Source organism: Hakea prostrata, chromosome 1 (genome assembly GCF_041222555.1).
Source record: "Hakea prostrata isolate BN-2017 chromosome 1, UWA_Hpros_2, whole genome shotgun sequence".
Classification (NCBI taxonomy): Eukaryota; Viridiplantae; Streptophyta; class Magnoliopsida; order Proteales; family Proteaceae; genus Hakea; species Hakea prostrata.
In genome coordinates, this window is record NC_142600.1 from 71,801,381 (window position 1) to 71,826,544 (window position 25,164).

Here is a 25,164-nt window from a genome sequence, read left to right on the forward strand (position 1 = left end):
TCCTAATTTCCTCTACCGAAGGAAGAGAACAAAGCACATCATTCTCAGCCTCATTGACTTTTGGTTGTACCACTTGGAGGACAGTATTCATAGCTTCACCATCACACCCATCTGCCTTCAATAGATCTTCATAGTGATGCTTGAACTCCTCATAGAATAACTGAAAGACTTAAATTATAATCCTTTTCTAGTAATGGTATTGGTAGTCTGGTAGACATGACATGAAAGGAGTTTTAATGCAGCATTAAGTTGTGGGTGAGTGTGTCAGAGCACAAGTGAAGGATGCCATGAGACCACGTTAACCTGTTCAAAACCCTAGAAACCACCATTAAATGCAGCGTTTATAAATGCACTTGGAGGCTGGAGCCTCAATTTTAATCCATTTTGTAGTAGTCATTTTTTTTGTTCTTTCTTTCTCCCTGCTGCCTGTCTTTAAGGATCGAAAATTATTATTTTTTGGGTAAATTATGAATTTTGGAGACTTAAAAAAACCTGTAAAATTGTTTTTGGTTTGGACTTAAAAGATGTAATCAATGAGATATTCTATTTTAAATTGAAATACTATTATTGTGTTATTGAACAATTTTCATACTTAGAGTTGGTTTGGGAGTTGCTCTCATTAAGTGATAAGTTTCGAAAAAGTCGTTTGAGGTGGCACACTCATGTTCAACGGAGACCTATAAATGCCCCTATACAAAAAAGTGATATAATCCAAATTAAAGAATTAGAAGAGTTAAAGGTAGACCTAAGATAACCTTAAAAGAAAAAGTGGTGAGAAATGATATGCATAACTTAGGCTTTGTATTTAACATAGCCTTAAACAAAACTGATTGGAAGGCAAAAATCCATGTGGCCAAATCCATTTAGTTGAGATAAGGCTTATTGCTGTTGTTGATTGAACAATTTTTAGGGTTCGAATTCTTTAGCAGTCAAGGTAGAAGTTTATACTCCTTTTACATCTCTCCACCTAGTGATGTCAACGGTGCGGTTTGGAGTGGTTTCGGATTGGGCTTAATGGTTTCGGGCTCAAATACACCCAACCCAAACACGATTCGTTAGCAAAATAATGGTTTCAGACCGGTTTCGATTTGATGCGGTTTGAGTTCAGACTAACTAATGGTTTAGGATAACGGTTTATACTCGGGTTAACTAACGTTTTGGACTAGTAATTTATGGTATACAAGAAAAAGAAGAAAAAAAAATAGTTGAACATCCTGCAACAATAATCAAAATTCTATGAAAAGCAATATTGTTATTGATCAATTACCATTAAAAAATGAAAAGTCATTCCACATTACTTAATTTAACTTGATATGCAAAGACATACTCTGCATTGGATAAATATTTATTTAATTTAAACAAATTTGGTACATTCAATTGGACATTTATACTTAATCTTTCTAATTGTCCTTTACAAGTAGTAGAAAACTATTTGATCTTTGAATTCATACTCAATTTTTTTGATAGTCTATACCAACTACCTAGTAGTAATACGATGATTCAAACAATATTTAATATAAAAACTATAAAACGGGTTGTGGTTTGGGTTAGGGTTGGTATGGGCTCTGCCACCCTCAGCCCAAACACAACCTATTAAGGTTCGGTCATGGCCGGTTCAAGCTATAACGGGCTAGTGCTGTTAGGTTTTAACGGTTCAAGCTGCAATTTGGCACCCCTATCTCCACCATGTATTAAGAGGGATTTACATGAGACCACTGGGGTGTTTCACCTCTAATTTATTTTATCAACATTTAGATGTATGCTTTACTTCCATTATATGATAGAGGAATGTAAGAGAAACACATACCTTTACACTGACAGATAAAAAATTTGGACTCCAATCTTCGAACTCTTAATAGATTTACAATTCATCGGGTCGAATTTTGTTTCGAATCAATTAGATGGAGATAAAGCAATGATTTGTTTTTTCCATATACAAATTATTTAAATCAAAAGTGATGCATAATCCATCTAAATTTTAACCTCAAATCTTTCTTTGAAGCTTTTTTTTTTTTAATATAATCATGGGTGGGTTAAATAATTAAAAAAAAAACAAATTCTAGTTGCACCCTCATCGAATAATAGATGAACCTGTAAAGAGAGACAAATGAGTCCCAGACAAGGAGAGAATAAGTTGAGAGTCAAAAAGTCTAAAGTTACCAAGGGACCCAAGGGACCCAAGGCCTAATTCCTTTCATCATGCTTTTTGTCTCTATTTGTTGTATCATTTTATGGATTACATTATCAACTAGATTAACATCTTTTATAGCCACCCCAACCTTCCCCACTTTACTCCTTTTATGAACACATATTCCATTAGGAAACAGTTCTATAAGGAAAATGTTGTTTGAGTTGTCAGTTAACTGGATGTATTACAATTTTTTTATTATTTATTATTATTAAATTTTAATAAACTGACCTTATTCGTTTTTTTATGTAAAAGTATCTAGTTAAAATTTTAAAAAGTAGACTCAGATGACAAAGATCAACGCCTCATAGTTTGAATTTTATTTTATAAAATAAATATCTGTTATATAAACTTACCAAATTTAAAAAGAGAGGGAAATAAATAAGAATGTCTAGTTAAATTTTGACTACTTAAGCTACGTGTCATCTAATACGTAGTTTACAAAGATGACGAAAGGAAACCATAGAATACAGATCCAACCATATGGACTCTAGCTAATGTTTTGAAAATGAAATCCCTCTATTATGGGTCCATGAATGATTTTATGTGGTTGATTCCTAAGATATTATATTATATACCTCATAAGTTTAGGATCCATACTCAATATGCCATCCACTCAAATTCTTTATCCCCCAAAAAAAAGTTGATTGTTTATTCTCTTTTGAACATCATACCTCTAGGGTTGTTTTTAATTTTGAACCAACATGTTAATAAGACTTTTTGGGTCACTCTTTGACATAATTTTCAAATGTTGCAAATCGATAACAAGGTGAGGACATTCACTTGCACGTAACCATCGTTACATTCTTGATTTCTATGAAACTTGATTATGTGATTGCAAATTGTTGGTTTAAGGTTTAGGAATGATTATAATGACTTTGAAATTTCAAAATATGGATGATTAATGATGTTATTGAGTAGTCTGCTCCCGACGGGAGAAAAGTCACCTTCTCGTGACACTCCCCACTAAATTAGGATGAAGTGGATATTCTAACCCTAAATTAGGGTCAGGATTGAGTGCTTCACCTGGTTTAGCCCAGCTTTACCACCTTGTAGGGTTTCCCAAGTAAATGAAACACAACAATATGTAATTGTGTAAATTGTTTTAGGCTCAAGATCAAGATTGAGTTTTGATGGGATCAAACTTAATCTGACCTAACAGGATCAGGAACAAGTTGAGGTATTCAGGCTTAATAGATCATACATTTTTTTGCTGCTTTTACTGATGCTTTTATAGGGAATATATTCTTCCTTCCTTTTATCTGCTTTTGGCTCAGCATGGATCTCTGTAATATTCCTCTAAGTTTTGGATAAGCTTGTCAAAAAGGAAAGATGGAAAAAATTCCACACGATTAATTAATAAAATAAACCACATGAAACAACAATAGGAACCTTTTCCCTTGCAACAATTTTCAGGCAGATTCCATATTCCATGTTATCCTTTGTAGTGGCAGAGGTAGAGGCAGAGGCAGAGCATCAACACCTCAGTTTCAGAATCAGTTTGGTTTTCACTGCAAAGAGGAAATTTTAGGATTGACACTTCCAAAGACAAAACTGAACAAGAATGGACTAATGGTCTCTTTACATTGAAGCTTGAGGATTAGAAATGTATCTGTTATGGTTGTCTCTAGCATTCAGGAGTAATATCTAAGATGGGTATCAAGAAACATTTCTCATTTTATTTCAGGATTTTGCACCTGGGTGGTTGTGAAAACATTCTGCATATATGGCTTTCATGTGATATGGTATATATATATATGTCACAGTTAATACCAACTGCCATGCATGGTCTTTGATTTGTACAAACTCATTCGAACTTCACAGTCTCCTTTGGGATCAATGATGATCACTGCAATAACTTGAGGAGACAACAGAGAGCTCCAACCTCCCAGTCCATTCCTCACCAGGCTTCAAGGTGATTGGTTTCTCAACTGCTGCACCATCAACACATAGCATCTGTTTGTACTCCTCATCACCAAAATCTACCATGGCTTTCGACTTCTTCTCCCAGGGATTCCAAACCACTGCATAACAGAAGCCAAAAAGCTTTAAACCAGAATTTGGGGTGAAATGATTAATCAGAAGAGAACAAGCCTTAACATAGTTCAATACTCACAGGCATACAAGGTTATAGCTGATCTTACTAGGCAACTAACCAAAAGAAAAGAAAGAACTCTTAACTTTTAACAGCCACAGAGAGTGGACTTCTCATCTTGGTGTTTTAACAGTATTAGTGTGTGCAACAATGAGCATAAAAGAGTGGACTTCCCATCTTGGTGTCTTAACAGTATTGATGTGTGCAACAAAGAGCATAAAACCAATGGTATGGGAACCCAGTTGTAAGCTGCCTAAACCAATTATAAGGTTTTGGTGTTCGAAATTCAACCCCCCAAAAGACAAAAAAATCTTACCGACGTCTGGAAGTCCTTCCTTCCGCATAACAACTGTCCTCTTCTTTTCATGGTCGAGAACTGCAATTTCTTTTGGAGAACTTAGATAAACCTGATCAAGCTGCATACAGGAAAACTCTTATGAACTTCAACAATCTAATCCCTTGGTTCAGAAGAAACAGATGCTAAAAAAATGCCCCCAGTTTTTCTCATAGATTGTGAATGAATTGGTGGTTATTGAACTTCTTAAAAAGAATCGTGATCTATTATATACAACTTTCTTTACAAATAAACGAGACAAACAAATCATGCTTTGGGGTACAGCATGTAATGACTTGCATGTTGATAAGTTTGACAAGAAAGATGACAAGAGGCTCCTAAGTTTTCCAAATTTCCCTCCAAAGGCAGAGGTGCATTCATCCACTACTTCAATGCATAGACAAAGCTTACATGTTGGCTTACTTGTTGGCTTACTAATGGCACTGAAAAAGTACCTCAGATTCAAAAGTGACTGCATCTCCTTGTTCTGTAAAGCGTTCTTTTTGCCTGAGGTTGTCCAGGTAGTCCAGTGTTTCCAAACCTTCTATCCTGACTTCACTGTGAAAATGTCATATTTGGATTGGTCAAAACAAATATATCTTGGACAGAGCCTTCTAATACAAAAATTAAGTCACAGAACATAATAATCAAGATATAGCCACAAGAATACCATCATCCATCCCTAAAATGGCTAGCTTCTATTCCCCCCCCCCCCCGGGTTTTTTTCCTAATGAACTCTTCATGGTGTCAGTGTGAGAAGATGGGTGGGCCACAGCATAGCAAATATCATGATGTTCCTAGGTTACTGCTAATGTTAGATGCACAATGCACCACTCAGTTTTCTCAATTTCAAAAGTTGAAAAATCAGATCATTTTCAAACATTCAGCCAATACTCTTTTTTTTCTTTTTCTGGTTGAATAATATTCATATTCAGCCAATACTGATGCACAACAAATGCTAACACTAGGGTTTGGAATCCTGAATCTCAAAATGACACTGAAAGAGCAAATCAAGTCTACCCAGAACAGAATAAACAGTACCTGATATCAGAAACACACAAGTACGTGTGATAAGCAAATGAGAAACTAAATTGCTTTCCATTGATGTTCCTGACTCTTGATATCATGTTGAGATCTCCATCCTCTGTGAGGGACACCCTAAGGCGAAACTCAAAGCTGAAAATGCAGGGTAAATCCACTCATTAGTGTATTTCACTACTCAAACATAAATTGGGGTCATAACCAAACAATGTAATTGAACATGAAGACAAAGATGTAAAACCATGTAACCTGCTTGAACATTAAGTAGAAAATAATTAAGATATCATTAGCTTCAGAACCTTCAAAATCTGATGATTTCATAATGATCATTTGCGGAAGAGGCTTTTTCAGTTTTTTTTTTTTTTTTGGGGGTTGGGAGGGGGGGGGGGGTTATAGAACTGAACAGTCTGGTCTGAAATTTTCAAATTTTCAGCACATTTTCAAATAATAAAAATAGGTTCTGAATATTTTCAACAATAAACCCGAAGAAAATAATAATAAATAAATTATTCTACAACATCTAGGTTCATACCTATGGGGCCAGAACTTCAGATCTTCTTCCGATGGTTTGAGTAGCAAGTCAATAAAAGATTTGCCCCTGGAATCACTGGTACACAGAGGTGGAGGATTATCATCAATAGCCCACACCTTGTTTCTTGCGAATCCCTGCTGCTCTAGTGATCCACAGTTTCCGAACTTCAAACAAATTGAACAACAGCCTGTTAGAGGCAATGTGATTGTTGATAATATAACATATGAGACCCACGTGAACATGGTTTGAAATACCTGTGGGAAACAAATAGCAATCCCCCCTCGCATGGCTTTTGGTGGCTTAAACACGGACTTCATTAAGCAAAAGAACAAATAATAGTCAGTCTAAAATTCCGACAAGAAAAAAATGCAGACCAACAATCTTATAAGCAATACTCTTTATGTCATTAATTGATCCAAATCCATTTGGTAAAGAGGTGGTCTCATCTCTTGGCAATCCTACACTTAGAAAGTTGATAGGTTCTTGATGAATGTCTGGCAACTTAAAGCAGATCATCAATCTCTCAGTGTCTCAGGGAACTAGAATGAATCATGCCCAGGTTCAGCAAGTAGGTTTTGAGGCTCTATTTGTGGGTGGTAAGAAGAAAACATTTCCCTGGGATCTGAGTTAGCCAATAAAAATCACTGGACACATCTTATTTGGGATGAGCAGTACTACTTCTGAGCATTTCATCAGACAGATCAAACAACTTTGAAGAGAACCAATTACATAATGGAGGAGAACAAAAAGATATACCTTGCTACTAGTGAACAGGAGCTCCTCCCCACGATTATTCCTCCATGACACAACCTGTGCTCCATGCAAACTAACCTGGATTGCTGAAAGAGAATTCATCAAGAACAAAACCAAAATATGGTGATATGCGTATCCAGCCATAAAAAAAATTTATACTCCAAACAAACTACTACATTGGCAATATGAAAACCTTTCCGGTACAAAGGCAAGTCTGTGATAAATGAAGCTATAAGAGAGACAACAACTCAAAATCCAAGCTACCAGAAGGCAAAGGATAGAGGAACTCACCCGAGCAGCAGCTCCTCGTGATGAACGGAGGACAACCTGATCGATTCCATTGCAGTCTTTGGAAACTTCAACTGCAGCTCCTTGGTCCCAGATTGCAGCTGAATGACCCATTTCAACAAACACAAAGCGGTAGTGAAAAATCAACAAGCTTAAACTATCAGCGAATTCCCTTCGTTTAAGAATTCAGAAGAGAGATCCAAGCTAATTCAATAAAAAAAGAAACTTCACCCAACAGGTTTCCTGTGACAAACCTATTATCCTGTGACTCAAAACTCCAAAAGCCCAACAACCAACATACCTCACCCTCTAAAAGCATCTCATACCACAACTTGTACTAGCAGGGAGGGTAAACCAAACTAAACCCGGACCCAACAAAAGACTGAAATCAGAAAAGGCGACAACAGTGACAGCTAGGAACCTCACTTGCAACTTCACACCAAGCATTTCAATAATCTTCTCTTAGTAACCCAGTCACATTTGGATCACAGGAACATAACCCAATGCATGAATCCTGACATCCACCACTTTATCATCAAAAGAAGAAACTCGGTCCCCCATAACTTTCCCAGTTCCAATCTTCAAACCCAGGAAGAAGAACAAATCATGGACAACCCCAAAAGTATCCGTTAACTTCCTCCAAGAAGACCCAGTTCCAAAAGGTACCCAAAAGAGGGCCTGTGGTGCTGAACCTGTCAAACTTGGAATACTAAGAACTAAATTAAATTCCTCTCCAGATTTTCAAACTTCAAACACAAATTCCATCTGAAACCCAGTTCTGGAAACTGGACGGACGTTGCCAAGCGAAAAGCAGCAAAAGTAAACATATGTGTTCGGTCAGAATTAGAGAACATTCTCCATAAAGAGAAACGATAACGCAGTAATCATAAACGGGTTGATCTATTTACCAAAAAATAATGGGTTGATCTAGCAAACAAAGTCTCCCGACAAAACCCGAATGGGAAATTCAAAAATACTTGCAGACCTTTCTTTTGGCGAAACTAAAATACTTGTAGATGGCACAAAGATGGGGAGCAAAAGTGGGGATTCGTGAAATAGATATGTGTTATGTATCTCTAACGGTCAAAATTCAAAGAGAGCGAGAAGACTTATAGGTTGATATATTCAAGAACGAATCTATAGCTTAGAATCAAAAAAGAATTAGATCACTTAGATAATACTCGAGCTTAGAATCAAAAAAGAATTAGATCACTTAGATAATACTCGTCAAAAATCTTGTCTATCTAAATATTATTAAATTATCTACTACCAAAAAATATTGCAAAGGGTTTAAGATTCCCATTACTATACTAGTATAGTGTGGTGGGTGGTATTTGTAACTCTGGATGGATAACCGCAGCCATCAGTGGATGGTAATCCTTTATCTACATGTCCATTATGTTTTATTAGATTAATTATGAGAATAAAGGTTGGAAGCAACTCTGAGGGGTGGCTTAATTGACAAAAAAATCGATGCTTCCAAGTAGAAGATCAGAGTTCAAATCCCTTTGGGGTTAAGATCCCCTGAGGATATAGTTGAGATATGCATAAGGTGAGGCATTGAGTCTGTATAATTGGATGAAAGCTTCTTCCACATGTGAAGCTCCAACTCTAGTCTACATCTTTACCAACCAAAAAAAAAAAAAACTCTACTTTGCTTGCATTGAAAGATACCTACACTTAAGAAGATTGGAAGATTGATAATTGACACTTGAAAATATTGTACGTGAGAATGAAAATTGAAAACCTAGTTCTCGAACAAAATTTTGTTTTCCTTCTTGTTATTTAATAAGAGGGCATACAGGCATTCAAAGTAAAGAATAACTAGCTAGAAGTAGACTTGTAAATTGATTGGATTCAACAAGAATATACTACTAATATTACCTGTATTCGAATTCAATAAGCAAAAGAACTATCCTAATCCGATTTGACATCCAGGGGAAGTTTATAGAAGGTATCCGAATTCGAATCTTGAACTTTATTAGATATTCGATAATTATCTGATTGTTGATTATCATTTTTCGATTTATGGTTTTCAATTTCCAATTTTCCAGTAGTCAATTACCAGTTTTCAATTTTTTGGGGGGTTAACATTTCCATTAAGGCATCTGAAAGATGATTTCTATTTTTACTGGCAAAATTTCTTAGTTGAAAATTCCCTTCTTCTGTTTTATAGTCATGGCGTATTGGATGGGAAATACTTGGCATAAAAGACCATAAGTCCTACAATACTGTTGGATCGTAACCAATCCAATGGCCTATATTAGAACATAAGTTGAGTATAATTTAAATACATCAACAATAAGTTGGGTGTAACTCCAATACCTCAACAATTATCAGCCTCCTTTAGAGGAAAGAAAAAAAAAAATGTCTAATCTAATGATTTGTCCATAGTTTGGATTGACTATAGATAACTGATTGATTTAGGATGAATTTGACCAATTAATTAGGGTTAACTAGTTCAAGTATAGTGAAGGTCAAAATGCCAGTTGGTGAAATCCTATTTAAAATTTAAACATACTATACTTTTTAAAATAAAATTTGCATTTTACTCTAACTAGATATTATCAAATCTAATAAACAATTATTCAAATCATGTTGCTTATAGAACGGATACATACATTTTCTAGTAAGAAAAATTCCATATGAGGATATCCTTAAACGAATACAAATGTGAACATGGAGACGAATTATGACTATCCATTTACAAGACCAGCTAGAAGCCTAGAAGGTGGTGGTCTCCTACGCATGTATCCACAAGGGGTACAAGGAAGTTGATAGGAGCAATTCTGTAGTGTGAGCCCACAAACACTGTTGGGCTTGGGCCCTGCATCAGTTGGAAAAAAGAATGTTTCCATTATTAAAGAATGTACTTTTTTAAGTCTTGAACGTTCCAGGTATTTACATCTTTGCGCCCACCTGGTTTGAAGTTTGAAAGATGAATGTGGAGAGTTCTTAGTTTTCTTTTTAGGTTATGAAGTTGGTGTTGTGGGGGCTGGAGGTAGAGAGTCTATGTTCTCTGCCTTTGGGTTTAAAGAATAGATCAAAGCACGTCCCTGACTGGGTAGATCTCTGTAAGCCTTTTCCTTTTTTTCGTACAAAGAGTAGAGAGAATCGAAATCGATCTTGACCTTTTGACCTAAAAAAGAGATCTAGATTAACCAACAGAGGTTTTCTAAAGAAGAAATCATAAATATACCCATATAATAAACAAAAGAAAACCTTTATTCAAAGCTTGAATGCAGGGATTGGGGGATCAATATGGGTCGATACCAATCTCTTTGTATTTCTTCTTTCTTGTGTTTTGACATTTTATGCACCCCACTCCACTTTAGTAGCAGAACCCTAGTTTGGGTTCTTGTATGGATAGTCTGTTTTCAGGGTTAACAATTTCAACAGAGTTCGTATCTTGTGCTTTTGTTTTTCATTCCAAGGTCTTGCAAGTTGCAACTTGATTGCGGACTCCTTAGCTAAGGTAGTCCTCTCGGTCGAGCTACTGATTCTTTGGCATAACACCAATCCTTAACTTCTTCAGATGTGCAATGAAGAAGTCAATACTTGTACTAGCTCCAGTATTCAATAAATGTACTTTTTACCAAAAAAAAAATCAACTGGTGGCATTGTCTTCCTGCCTTTGCACCAACCTATGATTCTCTGGAATCGTCCCTCGTCAAGTGTAGAAAGAGAATCCGGCCACCTATTTCATTCGACGTTCCGGGGTGCCCGATTCGACCGACCAATGGGGCAAGCTCATATCTGGGAGCAAACTCCAGGCGAATATGAAGCGCATGGATCAGAAAGCGCAGCGGCAGCGGAAGCGGAAGCGCAGAGAGCCTAGCAGAGCGAAGCGATCAAGCAGGAAAAAGGAAAGAAAAGCAGATTGACAGAACCTAATCTATAGTAGCGCTGGACTTTTTTCGTTTCTATAACTTCGACTCCTATTCCCAAAAAAGTGGATCCCGCTCTAATATCTCCGAATAAATCAAATACATGCATTAAGACACCTGGTAGTATCAGAGTCAGGTCGAAAAGAAAATGAAGTTCTTCTACGCTTCAACCCACGGGAGATAGTGTCAACTGTTTTTTTTAAGTTGAGGTATTTAATTATACTAACATATGTTATAATATAGGGCATCGGATTAGTTACATCTAATAGTGTAATGGACTTTCGTTAGAGATTCCAACCCCAATAACCTCATAGAATCGACCTTCAGTTAAAATCTAAACGATTCAGCATATAAAAAGTGAGATCGTGACTAATTCTAATCCAAATGCTGGTCTGTCGTCTGAATTATTGTATACTGTTCGTGTCTGCAGTAGCTAGAATGTTTATTTCCATAGACCATGAAGCAACTATTTAGCCCCCCAGCAGAAAATCAAAAGAAAAATCAAAGAGGCTTAACCATAACGAGGCACCAGTAAGGCAACTACAAAATTTCTTAAATATCCAGACAGTCAATGTTCTGCTGCATTACAATTTCAAAGTGCAAAGACCACATTACATAAACATGACTGGAACAGAAATGATTCATAAATCAATCTAAAACCTCTTTTAATGTACAGTATCAATGGACATCCTCCAGCATCAAGTGGGATTCAAATAGACCACAAATTAGTTACATGCCTTTGTGCTGAGAATCAATTTACAAGCTTCTAAGCCAACAAAAACCAAAACGGTTTTTGATCAAAATCAGTTAGAGAAGGCGAGATCCATCCTACTATTCCCCTTCAGGGGCTGCTGTGTCTGTCCAAAACTAGGTCACCTATTTGTGTATGAGATTTTTGGGTTTTGAGCAGTACCTAAAATTACAGAATTAAGTGAAGATGGAGACTGAAAATTCATGGCAGAAAGAAAGCTTCTAGTTTTCTCCCATTTGTTCAAAATAAATAGAAGATTAACCAGCCGCCACGGCATCAGCTCTGGGACTTGACTCTAGAAGTTGATGCAGCTTGGCGCTAGAGTGGGAGTTCTCATTGGGCTCACTCTCCTCCTGCTCACTTGTAACAGAGCTTGAGTTGTTTACTCTTGACAACAAGTTCTCAGTACTGTCAGGTGGGGCTGTCTCAGATTCCACATTGTTGGGAGCCATTTCTCCAGCTTCATCCACTTGGGCATCTTTCAATTTCTCCTGTATAACGAAAGGAAGGCATTACAGTTCCATCCAAGTGCTTTTTTTTTTTTACCACAAAAGGAAAAGAAAGGGGGCAGGGGGGAAATGCTGTTTGTGCAAAGAATGTGTAGAAGTTACTTTTGGACCTATTGCCCCAAAGACAATGAAGAAGTGATTCCAAGAATCAAAATGTTTTGCATCAAGAATAGCTCAGAAGTGACAGTGAATACTAAAAACGAATTCAATAATTGTACAATAGGGATTAACGACTCTTTACTAACATGTGGACTAAGAACAATCATGTTTTGGGTCTCTCAAGACCAATCGGAAGTGCAGAAAAATGTCATTTATCAGGACTCTGAAGACCAATTCAAGATGCAATTGACCCTTCCAATTTTTGTTGACCTTCGCAATTAGCAGAACTTCCAACTCTAAGAATTATATCCTTAAAAGACTTTGACTCATTGCATCTACTAAATGTACCCCAAATTGTTTGTTGATCAAAGCTGTTAACCATAAACTTTGGGTCCCCTATGTCAAAACAAAGCGGTTGAGGTGCATATATGACATCAGTTTGCTGAAATCTGTGGCAAAAGTGGAATCAACAACCAGACGTCTACATGACATACTGGAGTTTCTACCACATCTGTACCCAATTGGAAGAGCAGAAGCTTAAGTCTTGATTTATGCTTAGTATCTGTTTACCATCAGAATGCAAAGCTCACACCAGCCGGTAGGGTAAAAGCAGACAACACTGTCTTTTCTGTAATGGTTTTAACTGAACTAGCCACTTAAAACATCCCGATTTCATGGTCCAATCACAGCTTTTGTTGAAACTCAAGGTTAAATTGCTTAGAATGGGAAACTGAACCCTTTTTCATCTTTGACAGCTGTATGGTTAAACCAGCCACATAAACGCTCCCTATTTTCATGGTCAATCGCCGTTTTTGTTGAAACTGGCTGAACTGTTTGAATGGGGAAGCCAAAACCTTTTCCATTCTTGATATCCAGCTAGCTCTAAAACAATGGTAAGTTACAACTACCCCCCAGTACAATAGCTAATATCATATGTACAATACCCACCGGTATGCATATAGCAGCTTCATCGCTTGGTCCTCTCTGTTAGTTGATTCTTGTTAAGTGAAGCCAACATCAGGTTACATTTTACTAAATCGCAAAACTACCCTTGAAGATGGCAAGACTTATGCATTAACCCTATGTACAAAAACAAAAAGGAAGATGAGTTAGGGTCTTCCTAGGGCTATTAATCTACAACAAAGACATACGGACAACCTGTGCCACGCTCCTAAGCGAAGAATCTTATCAAGTACGGGTAAATTGTTTTCCCTGAGCAATCTTCTCTGACCAGAGTTCTCAACATCTGACAATGAAATCAGAGACGAACAACATTACCCAGTTCTAACCCCTCTAATAAAGACTATTTTAGCAAATGTTTCAGCAAAAGAACAGAAAAAACCACATGGTTCTTGAAGAGAAAGAAGGAAAATCAGGTAAGGGAGATGGCTGCCTCTGCAAGCACATTTCGCTCCTCTGTCCTTCAACCCAAAACCCCAGCTGCTCAACCGCATTATGTGAAACCCACCTTGTTTCGTTTTTTTAACAAATCAACTTTCTCATACCATAAATACATCAGAGTTGACACCTCAATGTCCATTCCTGAAAATCTGAACTCAAGCTTCAATTTATAGGAGGAAGACCTTCCTGTTTAAAGTTTCCCACAATACGATATGATACTAGCCAATGTTGTATCCATATTGGATACAACCGATACCATACATATCGTCTCACTTTCTCTTTAGAGGGCATGTATTGGATTGCACTAAAATGCATTGACCGCTATGATACGACACTCGACATGAGACAATACGTCTCTTAAAATCACCTTACTAAAACGATACTTGATAACCATACTTTGAACCTTATAGGTTCTAAGACTATCTACATGGATGAAGACAAGGGTACAGGGGGAGCTGGTTTCTGCAGATGTCATGCGAGTATAAAGTTTGGGAGAGGATGGGTGGTCGGTGGTGTTTTGAGGAGGAAGAAGGGGGTAAGGGTATTAATCGTCAATTAGATGGGCTGTATAAAGGGATATAACAGGGTTAAAGGGGTATTTTTCTTTTCAAAATCAACATCATTAGTTTCACGCATGTGGTGTGGCTGTAGCTTTTCAAAGCATGGGGAAGACATGATATTAGGTACCGTACCCAGGAGTACTTGTAACTTGCCCTTGAAACAATGCACCAATCTAACCATCCAATTAATGAGATTCAGTTGAAGTGCCTGGGAGGGAACAGAGCAATAAATGCAACTACAAGATCAAACCCTATCATGGAAGCCTTTCATTTAGGTTTTAAAAGGTGGCCATACTCAAGCATATGATATAGAAATAAGATTTTAATTTCTAGAATAATACAAAACCTAATAGAATTTTAAAATCCAGATTATGGGTCTGAGATGCAAGCAGATCTAATAATCAAATATGTTAATCAGATCTGAAGGAGAGAAAAGAGATGAAATTGATCTGCTTGGGAGGATGAAGAGAAGATGGGAGAAAAAACCAGGTTTGGATTTTAAAATTTCGAAACTGGTTCATAAAAGGATTCCTAATCACACTCGGACACTATTTCTCTATTCATGTATTAAGTAATAATCCAACTCATACACTTAATTAACAATCCCATATGGTAAGCTAGTCTTTGGAACCACCCTCCACCAGTTGTGGTGGGAGCGCAATCTTAGGAGATGGACCTCCAAATCTAGGCCTCTGGACACGATTTGGAATGCCATCTGTTTAAATGTATCATCTAGATTTCTCTCTATTCCCCACCCATACCCGGTGGATGACTTCCCTAGGAATAAGCTTATTGTTAGCTCCTAGGGTCTCACCTCTTCCTTCCGGTCTTCCTCTTGATAGGCTGGTGTCCCCCCCCCCCCCCAACTCCCTTTTTTCCCTCCCTTCTCTTTGTATTTTCGTCGATTGTTTAATTTAATTATTCATTCATCCCAAAAAAAAACAATCCCATATGTGAAGTTAATAACCAGATTATGGGCATAGAAACTAAGCTCTGTAAAACTAAGCCCAAGAAAATAAAAAAACCCAACCTATTATACCTACCCAAAGGTTAATTCCACCCATTGGGTTGCCATTTGCACTGTTTGAGTCACCCAAGCTCGTGCATAGACCACTGAACAGGAATAATGTCTATTTTAATTGCATCAAATCCCCTAGTTTTTAAAAAAAAACTTGAGAAAACTAGCCCTCAGGTTTTGCAGACAGGCAGAAATAAAAGCACTAACAAAGGACTTGTAGCCCCTTGTCTGTTACTTGAACAAAACCAAAAATAAAAAGCTTCAATGTTGCATCTAAGTTTTGAATATGTAGGAAATAACAAACTCAAAGTGAACACTTGTTGCTTCATCCACAATTACAATACTATCTCCCTAGACGGTTACTTTTGTCCCACATCAGAGCGTTCTTCTTGTCAGCTCCCTTTCAGATTTCCCTGTGGTTGCATTGTTGAGCTACTTTTAAAGGATTCAGGAAGTAATCACATTGCAACCCTTTTCAAAACAATTTTCTGTTGTAGATGAGTGGGTTTTAACACACATAAGTTTGCTTTAGATTCGAGAGAACCATGTTGATCAATGATGATTTTGAAGAATTGAAAACACCATAGTACTCTAGTTGGTTTTCGATAACATCTTCACCAGAAAACATGAAATGAACTGTCATTTGGGACTTCCATCAATAAATTAAATAGAAAGCTTTCAGTTAAGCTAGCAGAACTCTAGTCCTGATCACAGAATTTATGGCCATGTTTGCTTTATTACCAAATAATACAATCCAAAAATCTAGATTACAGATCACATATGCAAGCAGGAATGATCAAATCCATGATCAGATTATGCATAAAGAAGCAACTGTGCTGATAAGGATATAAAACACTACGAAAGAGGAGAGAAAAGAGATGAGATCAATGATCTCGAAAGGATGAAGAAATCAGATTTTGGATACCAATCCTGTACGTACTACGTACTGCTCAATAATACCAGAAAAGAACCTCATTCTTTACTCAAATCATTTCTAATTGATGGAGGTGTATTGCACACATAAAGCCATTCCAAATTTCCTAGGTTGACTCGCAAAAGAACTCCCAACCACACTCCACACTCTCAAGAAGTAAATAAGCCCAAAACAGAACCCTATCTAACTATTAAGTATTCCAATCCAACTCAAGCATCTAACTACTAATCCCATACCCTAGCCATTACCCTCACTTTATAGACTTATAAGTTTCATTACAATGAAAACTCAGATAATTAAGGTCCACCCTATATTATAACCACCCAAAGGTAAATTACAGTCCATGCACCACATGAACTTCCAGTCTCCAAAGCTTGGGCATAAGTCACCAAATGGAATTAATGTCCATTGCAACTGCATCAAAGTCTTAGCTATTCTACAAAAGTAAAAACCTGATTTTGGTAGAATGCCAAGAGGAAGGTCTGTTGAAAGGGTCCTTGGTCACTGAATTGGTATGATTCTCCTATTACTAATTCGTGCTGTTCTTTACGTATGCATAGCCATGAAACAAGTACAGAAAACAAATGGCAGGTGTTTGATTTTCTGTTAGTTGTCCATTAGATCAATGAAGGTTCATTTCAAGGAAAGAATCCATGCTTGCAATTTGCAACAAAGATTAGTATCAAATGGGGGGAAAATTGGGAGGATGAAGGTACCAGTAACACAGCATTCTCAAGCCTCAGTTTCTCTGAGTTCTCCAGTAGTCGGTTTACTTCTGACCTAAGGGCAACATTCTCTGCACTCAAGGTTTCAACTTTCAATGCTAGTTCTTCAGTCTCAGCCTAGAACAAAAGGAATATGTCAACATAGATCCTTACCAAACCATACGGACACCATAGAAAGTTCAGCAGTTCACAAAGATGCAAACAAATACAAAATCAGAAAAAGGGACATATTCTGGCACCTGCTTTCTCAGCCTTGACCTTCTGGCAGATTCTCTATTTGACTGCTTCCTCCTTTCCCGTTTCAGCTCCCGTTCATCCTGGGAAATAAATTACCCAAAAGCCAGAATTAAAACTCCAGCACATCGAGGAAAACTGTTATATATGTTACAGATATAACAGTTCAGCATCCACTCAATTGACAATGGAAATTAAGCAGATCGTTCAATTTCAAACAAAGCATCAACACCAATTACGAACTGAAATTATGTCACTGGATCAATGATACATGTCCATTATTGTTATTAGCACTCTCCAGTCACTGTCAAATTGCATAACTGGTGACCCACAAGAAAGACCCCCAAGCAGATATATCCCAAATTCCCAACCCAAATATAATCAGCTAGAATAACTTAAATCACAACAACTCCAGACAGTGGAAACATGGTTAAAGATATAAAGCAGGTCCATTACTGTTAATCAGCAATCCCCACTCATTATCAAATTGCATAACTGCCAGACCTACAAGAAAGGCCCATAAGCAGAGGTTTTCCCAACCAAAACACATTCAATCAGAATAACTTATTTAACTAGCAGCCACTCCACAGTGGAAATATGGTTAAAGCTTCCTAGTCCAAACCAAAATATACACTGAAATGGTTAAAATATGTTAATGAAATAACCAAAAGCGAACCCGAATATGGTCACTTTCAAACTTTCAGTTACAAACAGAAACATTGAGGACCCCTCATTTCTCACGATATTTTGTTCCAGCAAGTTTTGAAACCAAAATATTTCATTACAATTTTGATTACTGCAGTACAAGGACCAAGATCTCTGTATTATAAATAGGAAGCAGTTTTCAGTCTGGGGAGTGCATCCTACACTAGCAATGCGATGTCTCTCTCTCCTACTCAAAACAAGGGGCAGAGATATCTTTTCATATCGGAGGGGGAGACAGAGAGATTCATGGGCTTGCTGCCATAGGCAACCTCCCAGACTGTTGCTTTTCCAATTGTTTATGTTCCATAAAGTGCTCTTGTGACAAGCTTGTGGGACCAGAATGGAAACCCATCCTGATTCAACCAGGTTCTTAACCAGTGCAAAGTTGCTAAAGAATGATTGATTTATTAAAAAAACAAAACAATAAATTATACCTGAGTCCACAGCTCTGAATGTAAACCATCAGAAGCAGCCACCACCATGCCTGATGCAGGAGGAACTGCACCAGAGGTGGTTTTCACATTCCCATTAGAAGAGTTCATAAGCTCCAAACCTGGAATCATGCCAGCTGAAGGAGCAATACCAATAGGTTTTCCTACAGTAGCCACCATAGCACTACCAGTAGTAACATTTGCCTCCCCAATTGATGCAGGATCAAGTTTCGCATCCCTGCCTCCTGTATAAAGATAGGAAAAAAAAACTATCAGAGTCAGAGACAGATGCAGACAATTATAACTTGAAAGACAACACACCCAAAACAAGAGGAAGGTAGTCTACCATGATTTCAAACAGATGACCACTAACAAGACAACCCCTTTTTTAAACTGTTAGAGAGTGCAGTAGCTTGAAATTTTAGCCATTTTTTGGGTTAGAATTTAAAACCGAGGTTTCAACTCAATGGTCACTTTTGCGAAGTATAAAAGGTCCCATATAATTGGCTGACTATGTACTTCAGAAGGGTTCAATACGAAGCTAACATTATGATGAATCCTAAAAGATTCAAAATCTACAAGTATACACCAGATCAACACACACAAACAAAAAACAAACAAACAAAAAAGAGTCAAGGAATAACAGGAAGGCTCAACAAAGACAAGGGGAATGTCAGAAATAATGTGTCCACTAGTGAGAAAACATTAGAGTTTTAATGATATCTAGACAGAACCATACTTATTAACACATCCAGGCTCCTTTGATGCCTTGGGCATCTAGATAGGCAACTTGCCACCTTGGTTTTTAGACCATCTCCAACACTTTGGTTGACTTCCCGCCTTAGTGACTATTGACAGAACAGGATGACAGCACATGATTCATTTAGCCAATCACGTGTACATGACACAAGGCTCATTTAAGTTAAAACAAACAGCAACAAAAAAGTACACTCAGATATTATTGGTACCACAAGCATGGTAAAAAAGTAGTACTGACAGTATGACAGGGATAAGCCACAGTTTACTGATCTTGACAACCTGACCAGTAGACAGAGAAGAGATGGGATGTATATGTGAATCTAAAACGACAAGAATTATGTTTCCATTAACAAGCATTTTATGTGTTCTTGACAGGCTGACCAGTACAAAGTGCATAGTGGATGTCCAAAGACAAAACCATAAGAATTGTGTTTCTAACATACATTTGCGCAACATTCCATAACCGTACAAATATTTTAGGGTGGGATTGGATGCCTGCCCCAAGACAAGAAGAAGAACAGAGCAAAGCTAGGATCTGGTTATGCTTCAGATCAGTGTCCTCTTGCCCACCCTATCTGATATGAAGCAGGGTCTCTGATCCTCAATCTAGTTATGACTCGACTTTCAGACCAATTCATCCATGCGATGCGTCAGAATGATGACTTCAGAACTTTTCCCCAACCAAAAGTAGACAAAGTTTGAAGAACTCGAATGTCAAAACAAAGAAGAGGGAGGAGCCACATATGGTAGACCATATGCTTGAGATAGAAAACTACATAGAGGTCTATCTAGTAGATTGCACCCAGTGATCAGAATAAACAGATGATCAGTCAACTAGCAGAAATTGGAGAAAGAGCTAGAAAGCCTTGGCAACTTTTTCCCAGGAAAATGCAGTAGCTTTATCCTAGTGTACGGTGTGGTACCTAGGTATTACTGACAATGATGCAACAAAACTACTCTTCAGTAAGAAGCCCTTTCATACCTGTGGATGGTGAGCCCCCTGAATTTCTTTTCCTATTCAATTTGTCCCCCTAACAGAAGATGAAGATCAAAGTTAACACTCCAAATTCAAGCATAAAAAACTACTAACTAAAGTTTCAAAGGAATTTAATGGATGCCTAAGAAGCCATACTCCGGTATTCCCATCGCTTCCTTCACTGGAGCCTTCTGTGCCACATTCCTCACTGTATGTGCAGCCACAAACTAAAGACTTAGTCAAGTCAGGACTTTTCTTTTTTATTTTTACTTCTTGTGGGAGAGAGAAGGTAGAGAGAACAGAATTTACACTAAGTAATGCATTAATGCAAATCTGTGATACTTCATACTTTTTTTTGGATGAATAAAAAATATATTAAACGAAAGGAAACAAGAGAACAAGGCCTTCAAGCAAAAAGCCGAAAGGGAGAATTAAGACCCCAGGAGACAACAATAAGCCTGTTCCTCGAGGTATCATCAACAGGGGGATGGGGGTAACTAATAGCCAAGAAGAAACATCAAAATAGAAGGCATTCCAAATCCTATCAATAGAGCAAGATTTGGAAGTCCATCTCCTAAGATTGCGCTCCCACCATAGGTGATGGATCAAGGCTCAGTACACTAGCTTACTTCATACTTGTATGGCATAAAAAGGATAAATTACTGCATTCCCAAGTGACTAGGAATGTCTGAATTCCGAAAGCATTTAGTTGAATTTTGGCCTCGGAGATCTATGAGATCAAACCACAAATAGGCATTATACTATCTAAATACACAAATTGCATAGCATAACGCAGAGGGTACATAAGTCATTATGTTCCCCATGAGACGAGAATAATCTGGTAACAATAAATAACAAGCAAATGAATGACAAACCTCTGTGACATCCCATGTGCTGAACCTCTAACAGCATTCTCAGCCTTGCCATTCCCAACTGAGACAGCCAGCCCATCAAATCCTTTCAATTTCTTCATTAAGCCTTGATCTTTACTAGTTGAAGACTTAGAAGGTGGTTCTACACTTAAAGGAGTTGCAACCTGAAGTACAATCAAGATATTTAGATCTATGATGCAAATATTCAGCAAACCTGAATCACAATCAAGATAATTAGATCCATGATACAAGCATTCAGAAAATTGCTCTTTGCAAACAATGCATCACAGTGAAATAGCTTATGAGATTTCCAAAGGAAAAAAGAACAAGACTAAGAAAAGTAGTAGTACACCCCCCCCCCCAAAAAAAAATAATAATAAATAAAATAAAATGCAGTACCATGACTTCACTTCCAACAGGTGATGGTGGAACCCCATGCCCATGTGATCCCTGGCACACAAAGAGTTCATTAATATCGGAAATTTTACATCTACTCACAAGTGTGAATTTTTAATGACATAATAAATTTTTAGACCCATTCACTGGCATTATGATACAGGTGCCCTCAGGCAATTGTATGTGGCTTATAGGAAGGAATAGCAAATCCCAGTTCACTTTTTTTTTGCACTATAGGCAGTAATAACCACCTCAGTTCTCCTTCTTTTATGAAAGTGTTCTGGGTCAAAATTGCAAAATAAAAATATAATAATTTTAGTCAAAGTTTGGAAAAACTATGGACTTACATATGGAACCGCAGGATGAGCATAGACACCACCATGTGAGTAGATTGCATAAGGCCCCCCATAAGGTGGCATTAGAGGCTGAGAAAAATAAAATATCTAGTTTAGAGAAACTCTAAAGCAGCAGAAAAATTTGTCATGTTGGTCTACAAAATTTATATCAAAATACAATATATGAAAGGTTAAAAATAGATGAGACAGATAATCAAGGTGCCCCACAGCTCTCAGATAGTACCTGGGGATGACCCCACATATATGGGGGAGGCGCATGACCAGATGCAACTGCAGAGTTAAAATACGGTGGTGGTATGACTCCCGGCCCATAATATGCCTGCAAAGTTAACTTTACACTTATTCTTCATGATAATCTAGTACGTAAAGTTTTATTTTTACTATAATTGAAGAGAAAAAAAATGCCTCTTATTTGACTAACTTTGTATTGGCTAACAATTTAACTAAAATAAAAAGATACAACAATTGCAATTCACGATAAAGGAAGCATGTAAATGGTAACCAACCTGGAAATTAGCCCAGTCAGTATAAGCCTGAACATTAGTCTGCTCCTGCCAATGGGAAGGGGTAGACTGAAATTTAGATACCACTATCAAGTGTTCTGCCCAAGCTGTTTGTAACTATATAAAATTCCAGCACTATAAAAGGTAATTTTTGGTGTACATGATTACAGTCATTTAAGTGTTATTCTTCACATTGGAAGTTAAGTCCATTTCTTGTAGAAAAAGAGCGGCACCCAAAACAAACAAAAAATGCATACATTCGCATTTTAAAAGTGTCAAATTGTAATAAACTAGAATAGTTTTTTTCCCTCTCCGTCTAAGTCTATAAGCATATTAATGCCATTCAGGTATGTTGGATACTCAAAAACATTCAGGTTCAGCCAAGAAAATGTTTCCTGCATGGTAATTAAATAAGAACAAGAAGGAAGGGATTTTATACACACCTGCACAGGTGAAGCCGGTTTCTCAGACTTAGGTGTTACAGCTTTGTTGTTTCCCATGATTGAATTTTATGGCCAAGAAAACTCTCAATTGCTTGGTGGTGAAAATTTCTGTTATGTTCGCAAGTTACTCTGTCCCTGGTATTGACAATTCAGTCTGCTGATCTGTGAGTTAACATGTAAGATTTATGCACCCACATGCAGACCATAAGGTCACAAGAAACACAACAGCTATTGAAACTTCAATTGCTTCAACGATTTACATAAGTACCCAACATCCGACATGCTTAAAATATGCAAGAGTTCTAGTAACAATAACAACTTGACAGATGGCAGCTGCACATATCGTGATCACACCATTGCAAATCCTGTATGTGAAGGATTTTACTTAAAATATGTGTCACCCATTAAGATACCTGAAACGCATGCGATTGTATAGTATTTATTCATAGTTTTGCTGTGCAAGGTGCAGATGTAGAGTCATGCAAAGAAGCATATAAGTCTCCTATTCATAAATCAAATGTGAATAAAGCATCAACAATAACACAGAAATGGTCTCCCATTAACTAACTAACTACCCTTCTCCACAAAAAGTAAAAAATAAGTAAAGAGACAAGTTTTAAATTCAAAAACTAAATTACATACCTCCAACTAACTGGACTGGAAATTATAGAGAACCATCTCCTTCCCCACCCCCAATTCTCCACCCGAAACAGGAAATACATGCTTAAATATTGTAAGGGCTCTGTCCCCCCCCCCCCCCCCAACGTAATTAGTATGCCTACTTAACAAACCACCCATAGGAACCAAAGAAGAGATTCACAAGACCTCTGCCTGGCATGTAACTTGGCAAATAGCATAGACTGCTTGGGGTATTAAATGCGATTGTCAACGGAATTGATAATGCAGGCGAATATATACCTTTTGTTTTATATATCCCTTTCAGCTTTTAATTTCTAAATTTTATGCCTTGAGATAGGGCAAAAAACAAACTAGACACACAAAGCACAAAAGTCAGAAGCACGCCCTAAAAAAATTTCAACATCCGATAGATGACAATGATAGAAAAGCAGCTGATTTTCGTCATCGTAAGGAGGAACTGTAGAAAGTGGGGGGAAATCTGAGAGGTAATATAGCTATTTTCAGGAATAATTTGTTTTCCTACTTCCATTCTATTTAAAATTATTAATTCTCATTGAATCACCGGATCACCGGATTTTATAATCTTCATGATGAAATAGATCGGAAAATCGATTCTTGCAGCAAGACCTGCCATTCGATCTGTTAAAATTATACTCAAACTAAATTGAAAAGAATAAATTAATAGAGAAATTATAGCAAAATATAACTTCAATCCTCAGATTTTCGCTGCAACTCAAACTAGAAGGAAAGCGAAACGCATCCTTGGTATTGTTACGGGTCCAATGAAATAGTGAGAAAAAGAAACTAGTAACAGCCGTGGATATTGGAAGAAACTCAAAAAGTTTATGCTATTGTCGTGCTCATCGGGAAGATTAGGGCAAACAGAGGGGCATTCATGACATTTTCTCGACTCAAAGTCCCAGTCAGAGATTCACGGCCACGAATCGCAGAGGAGTACCAAATAACGTCAACGTGTCCTTGAAAGACGGAAATACCCTTACAGTAAAAGAAAATTCCTTTAATGCATTTTAGAATAAGCACCGAAAATTCTGTTCCTTTCCAAGGGAAGGGAAGAACGATGGTACTTGCAGTTGCAGACTCCTAGTCCATCGCAAAATGGACAGGTTACCGAGTTGTGATTATTGGTGATGGATTTCTGAATCCCTTCACTTAAACTCCTATGTCGTTTTTCAATTTTTTTCGTTTGTGTTTCTAAAATCTCTGATTCTGAAAGCGTCGGTAGCTGTTATACTACTCAAAACCTTTCATAATTGCTTCTGAGAGCGCAAAAACCGAGTAATGTTGTATTGTTGGAAGAAAAATTGTGAAAACAAACCAAACTCTTTCTAGAAACTAAATAAAAATATTCTTAGGTAATTTAATCTCCCAGTTTAGGAATCACTCACACTCAAGATCCAGATCAACTAAGAATCTGAACTAGTTTTTCAGAAATTTAACTTCGAAAGGAAAATTCAACATACCTGCAACTCTGGAATCACAGAAACATCTCAGTAATCTCGAAGAAAAACCACAGCGAAGATGATTCCAAAGCCTCTCCAATGTTGAGGAATTCTTTCTTCTTCTTCTCCAATGTTTTTGAATTAGAAATAGAAGAGAGAAAAAATCTGCAAAACTCAAGCTAGTCTCTCTTCTCCTGCATTCTCTTACTAAATCTTTGAGTTTCCTTTCTTCGAGCGCTTTTGAGCGTGGAGGAGACAGGGGTGGGGAGGGGAGG

The 25,164-nt window shown here is 37.4% G+C and overlaps 2 protein-coding genes across 8 annotated transcripts; both read right to left on the minus strand.

Annotated features, from left to right (window-relative positions):
• Positions 1 to 3,753: 3,753 nt before the first annotated feature.
• LOC149029790 (putative glucose-6-phosphate 1-epimerase) lies at positions 3,754 to 8,340 on the minus strand. Its single transcript, XM_089142132.1, has 8 exons — positions 7,235 to 8,340; positions 6,947 to 7,021; positions 6,445 to 6,501; positions 6,191 to 6,354; positions 5,659 to 5,793; positions 5,073 to 5,175; positions 4,600 to 4,699; positions 3,754 to 4,212 (listed from the first exon to the last, which is right to left on the minus strand). The coding sequence occupies exons 1-8, from the start codon at positions 7,343 to 7,345 to the stop codon at positions 4,025 to 4,027; spliced, it is 933 nt and encodes a 310-aa protein (XP_088998258.1). The 5' UTR covers positions 7,346 to 8,340; the 3' UTR covers positions 3,754 to 4,024.
• A 3,179-nt stretch (positions 8,341 to 11,519) lies between these two features.
• LOC149029791 (G-box-binding factor 3-like) lies at positions 11,520 to 25,164 on the minus strand. Of its 7 annotated transcripts, XM_089142138.1 has the most exons (14): positions 24,911 to 25,164; positions 22,791 to 22,944; positions 22,351 to 22,395; positions 22,068 to 22,163; positions 21,836 to 21,913; positions 21,492 to 21,542; positions 21,096 to 21,256; positions 20,377 to 20,428; positions 20,227 to 20,275; positions 18,638 to 18,730; positions 18,489 to 18,553; positions 17,355 to 17,432; positions 17,107 to 17,232; positions 11,521 to 12,360 (listed from the first exon to the last, which is right to left on the minus strand). In XM_089142138.1, exons 2-14 carry the CDS (start codon positions 22,845 to 22,847, stop codon positions 12,127 to 12,129), a joined length of 1,185 nt encoding a protein of 394 aa, XP_088998264.1. In that variant the 5' UTR covers positions 22,848 to 22,944; positions 24,911 to 25,164; the 3' UTR covers positions 11,521 to 12,126. The 7 variants fall into 7 exon arrangements, with proteins under 7 accessions (XP_088998265.1, XP_088998264.1, XP_088998263.1 ...); XM_089142137.1 differs by having other exon boundaries at positions 18,489 to 18,730; positions 22,351 to 22,389; XM_089142136.1 differs by having other exon boundaries at positions 11,523 to 12,360; positions 18,489 to 18,730; positions 22,791 to 22,925; positions 24,911 to 25,163.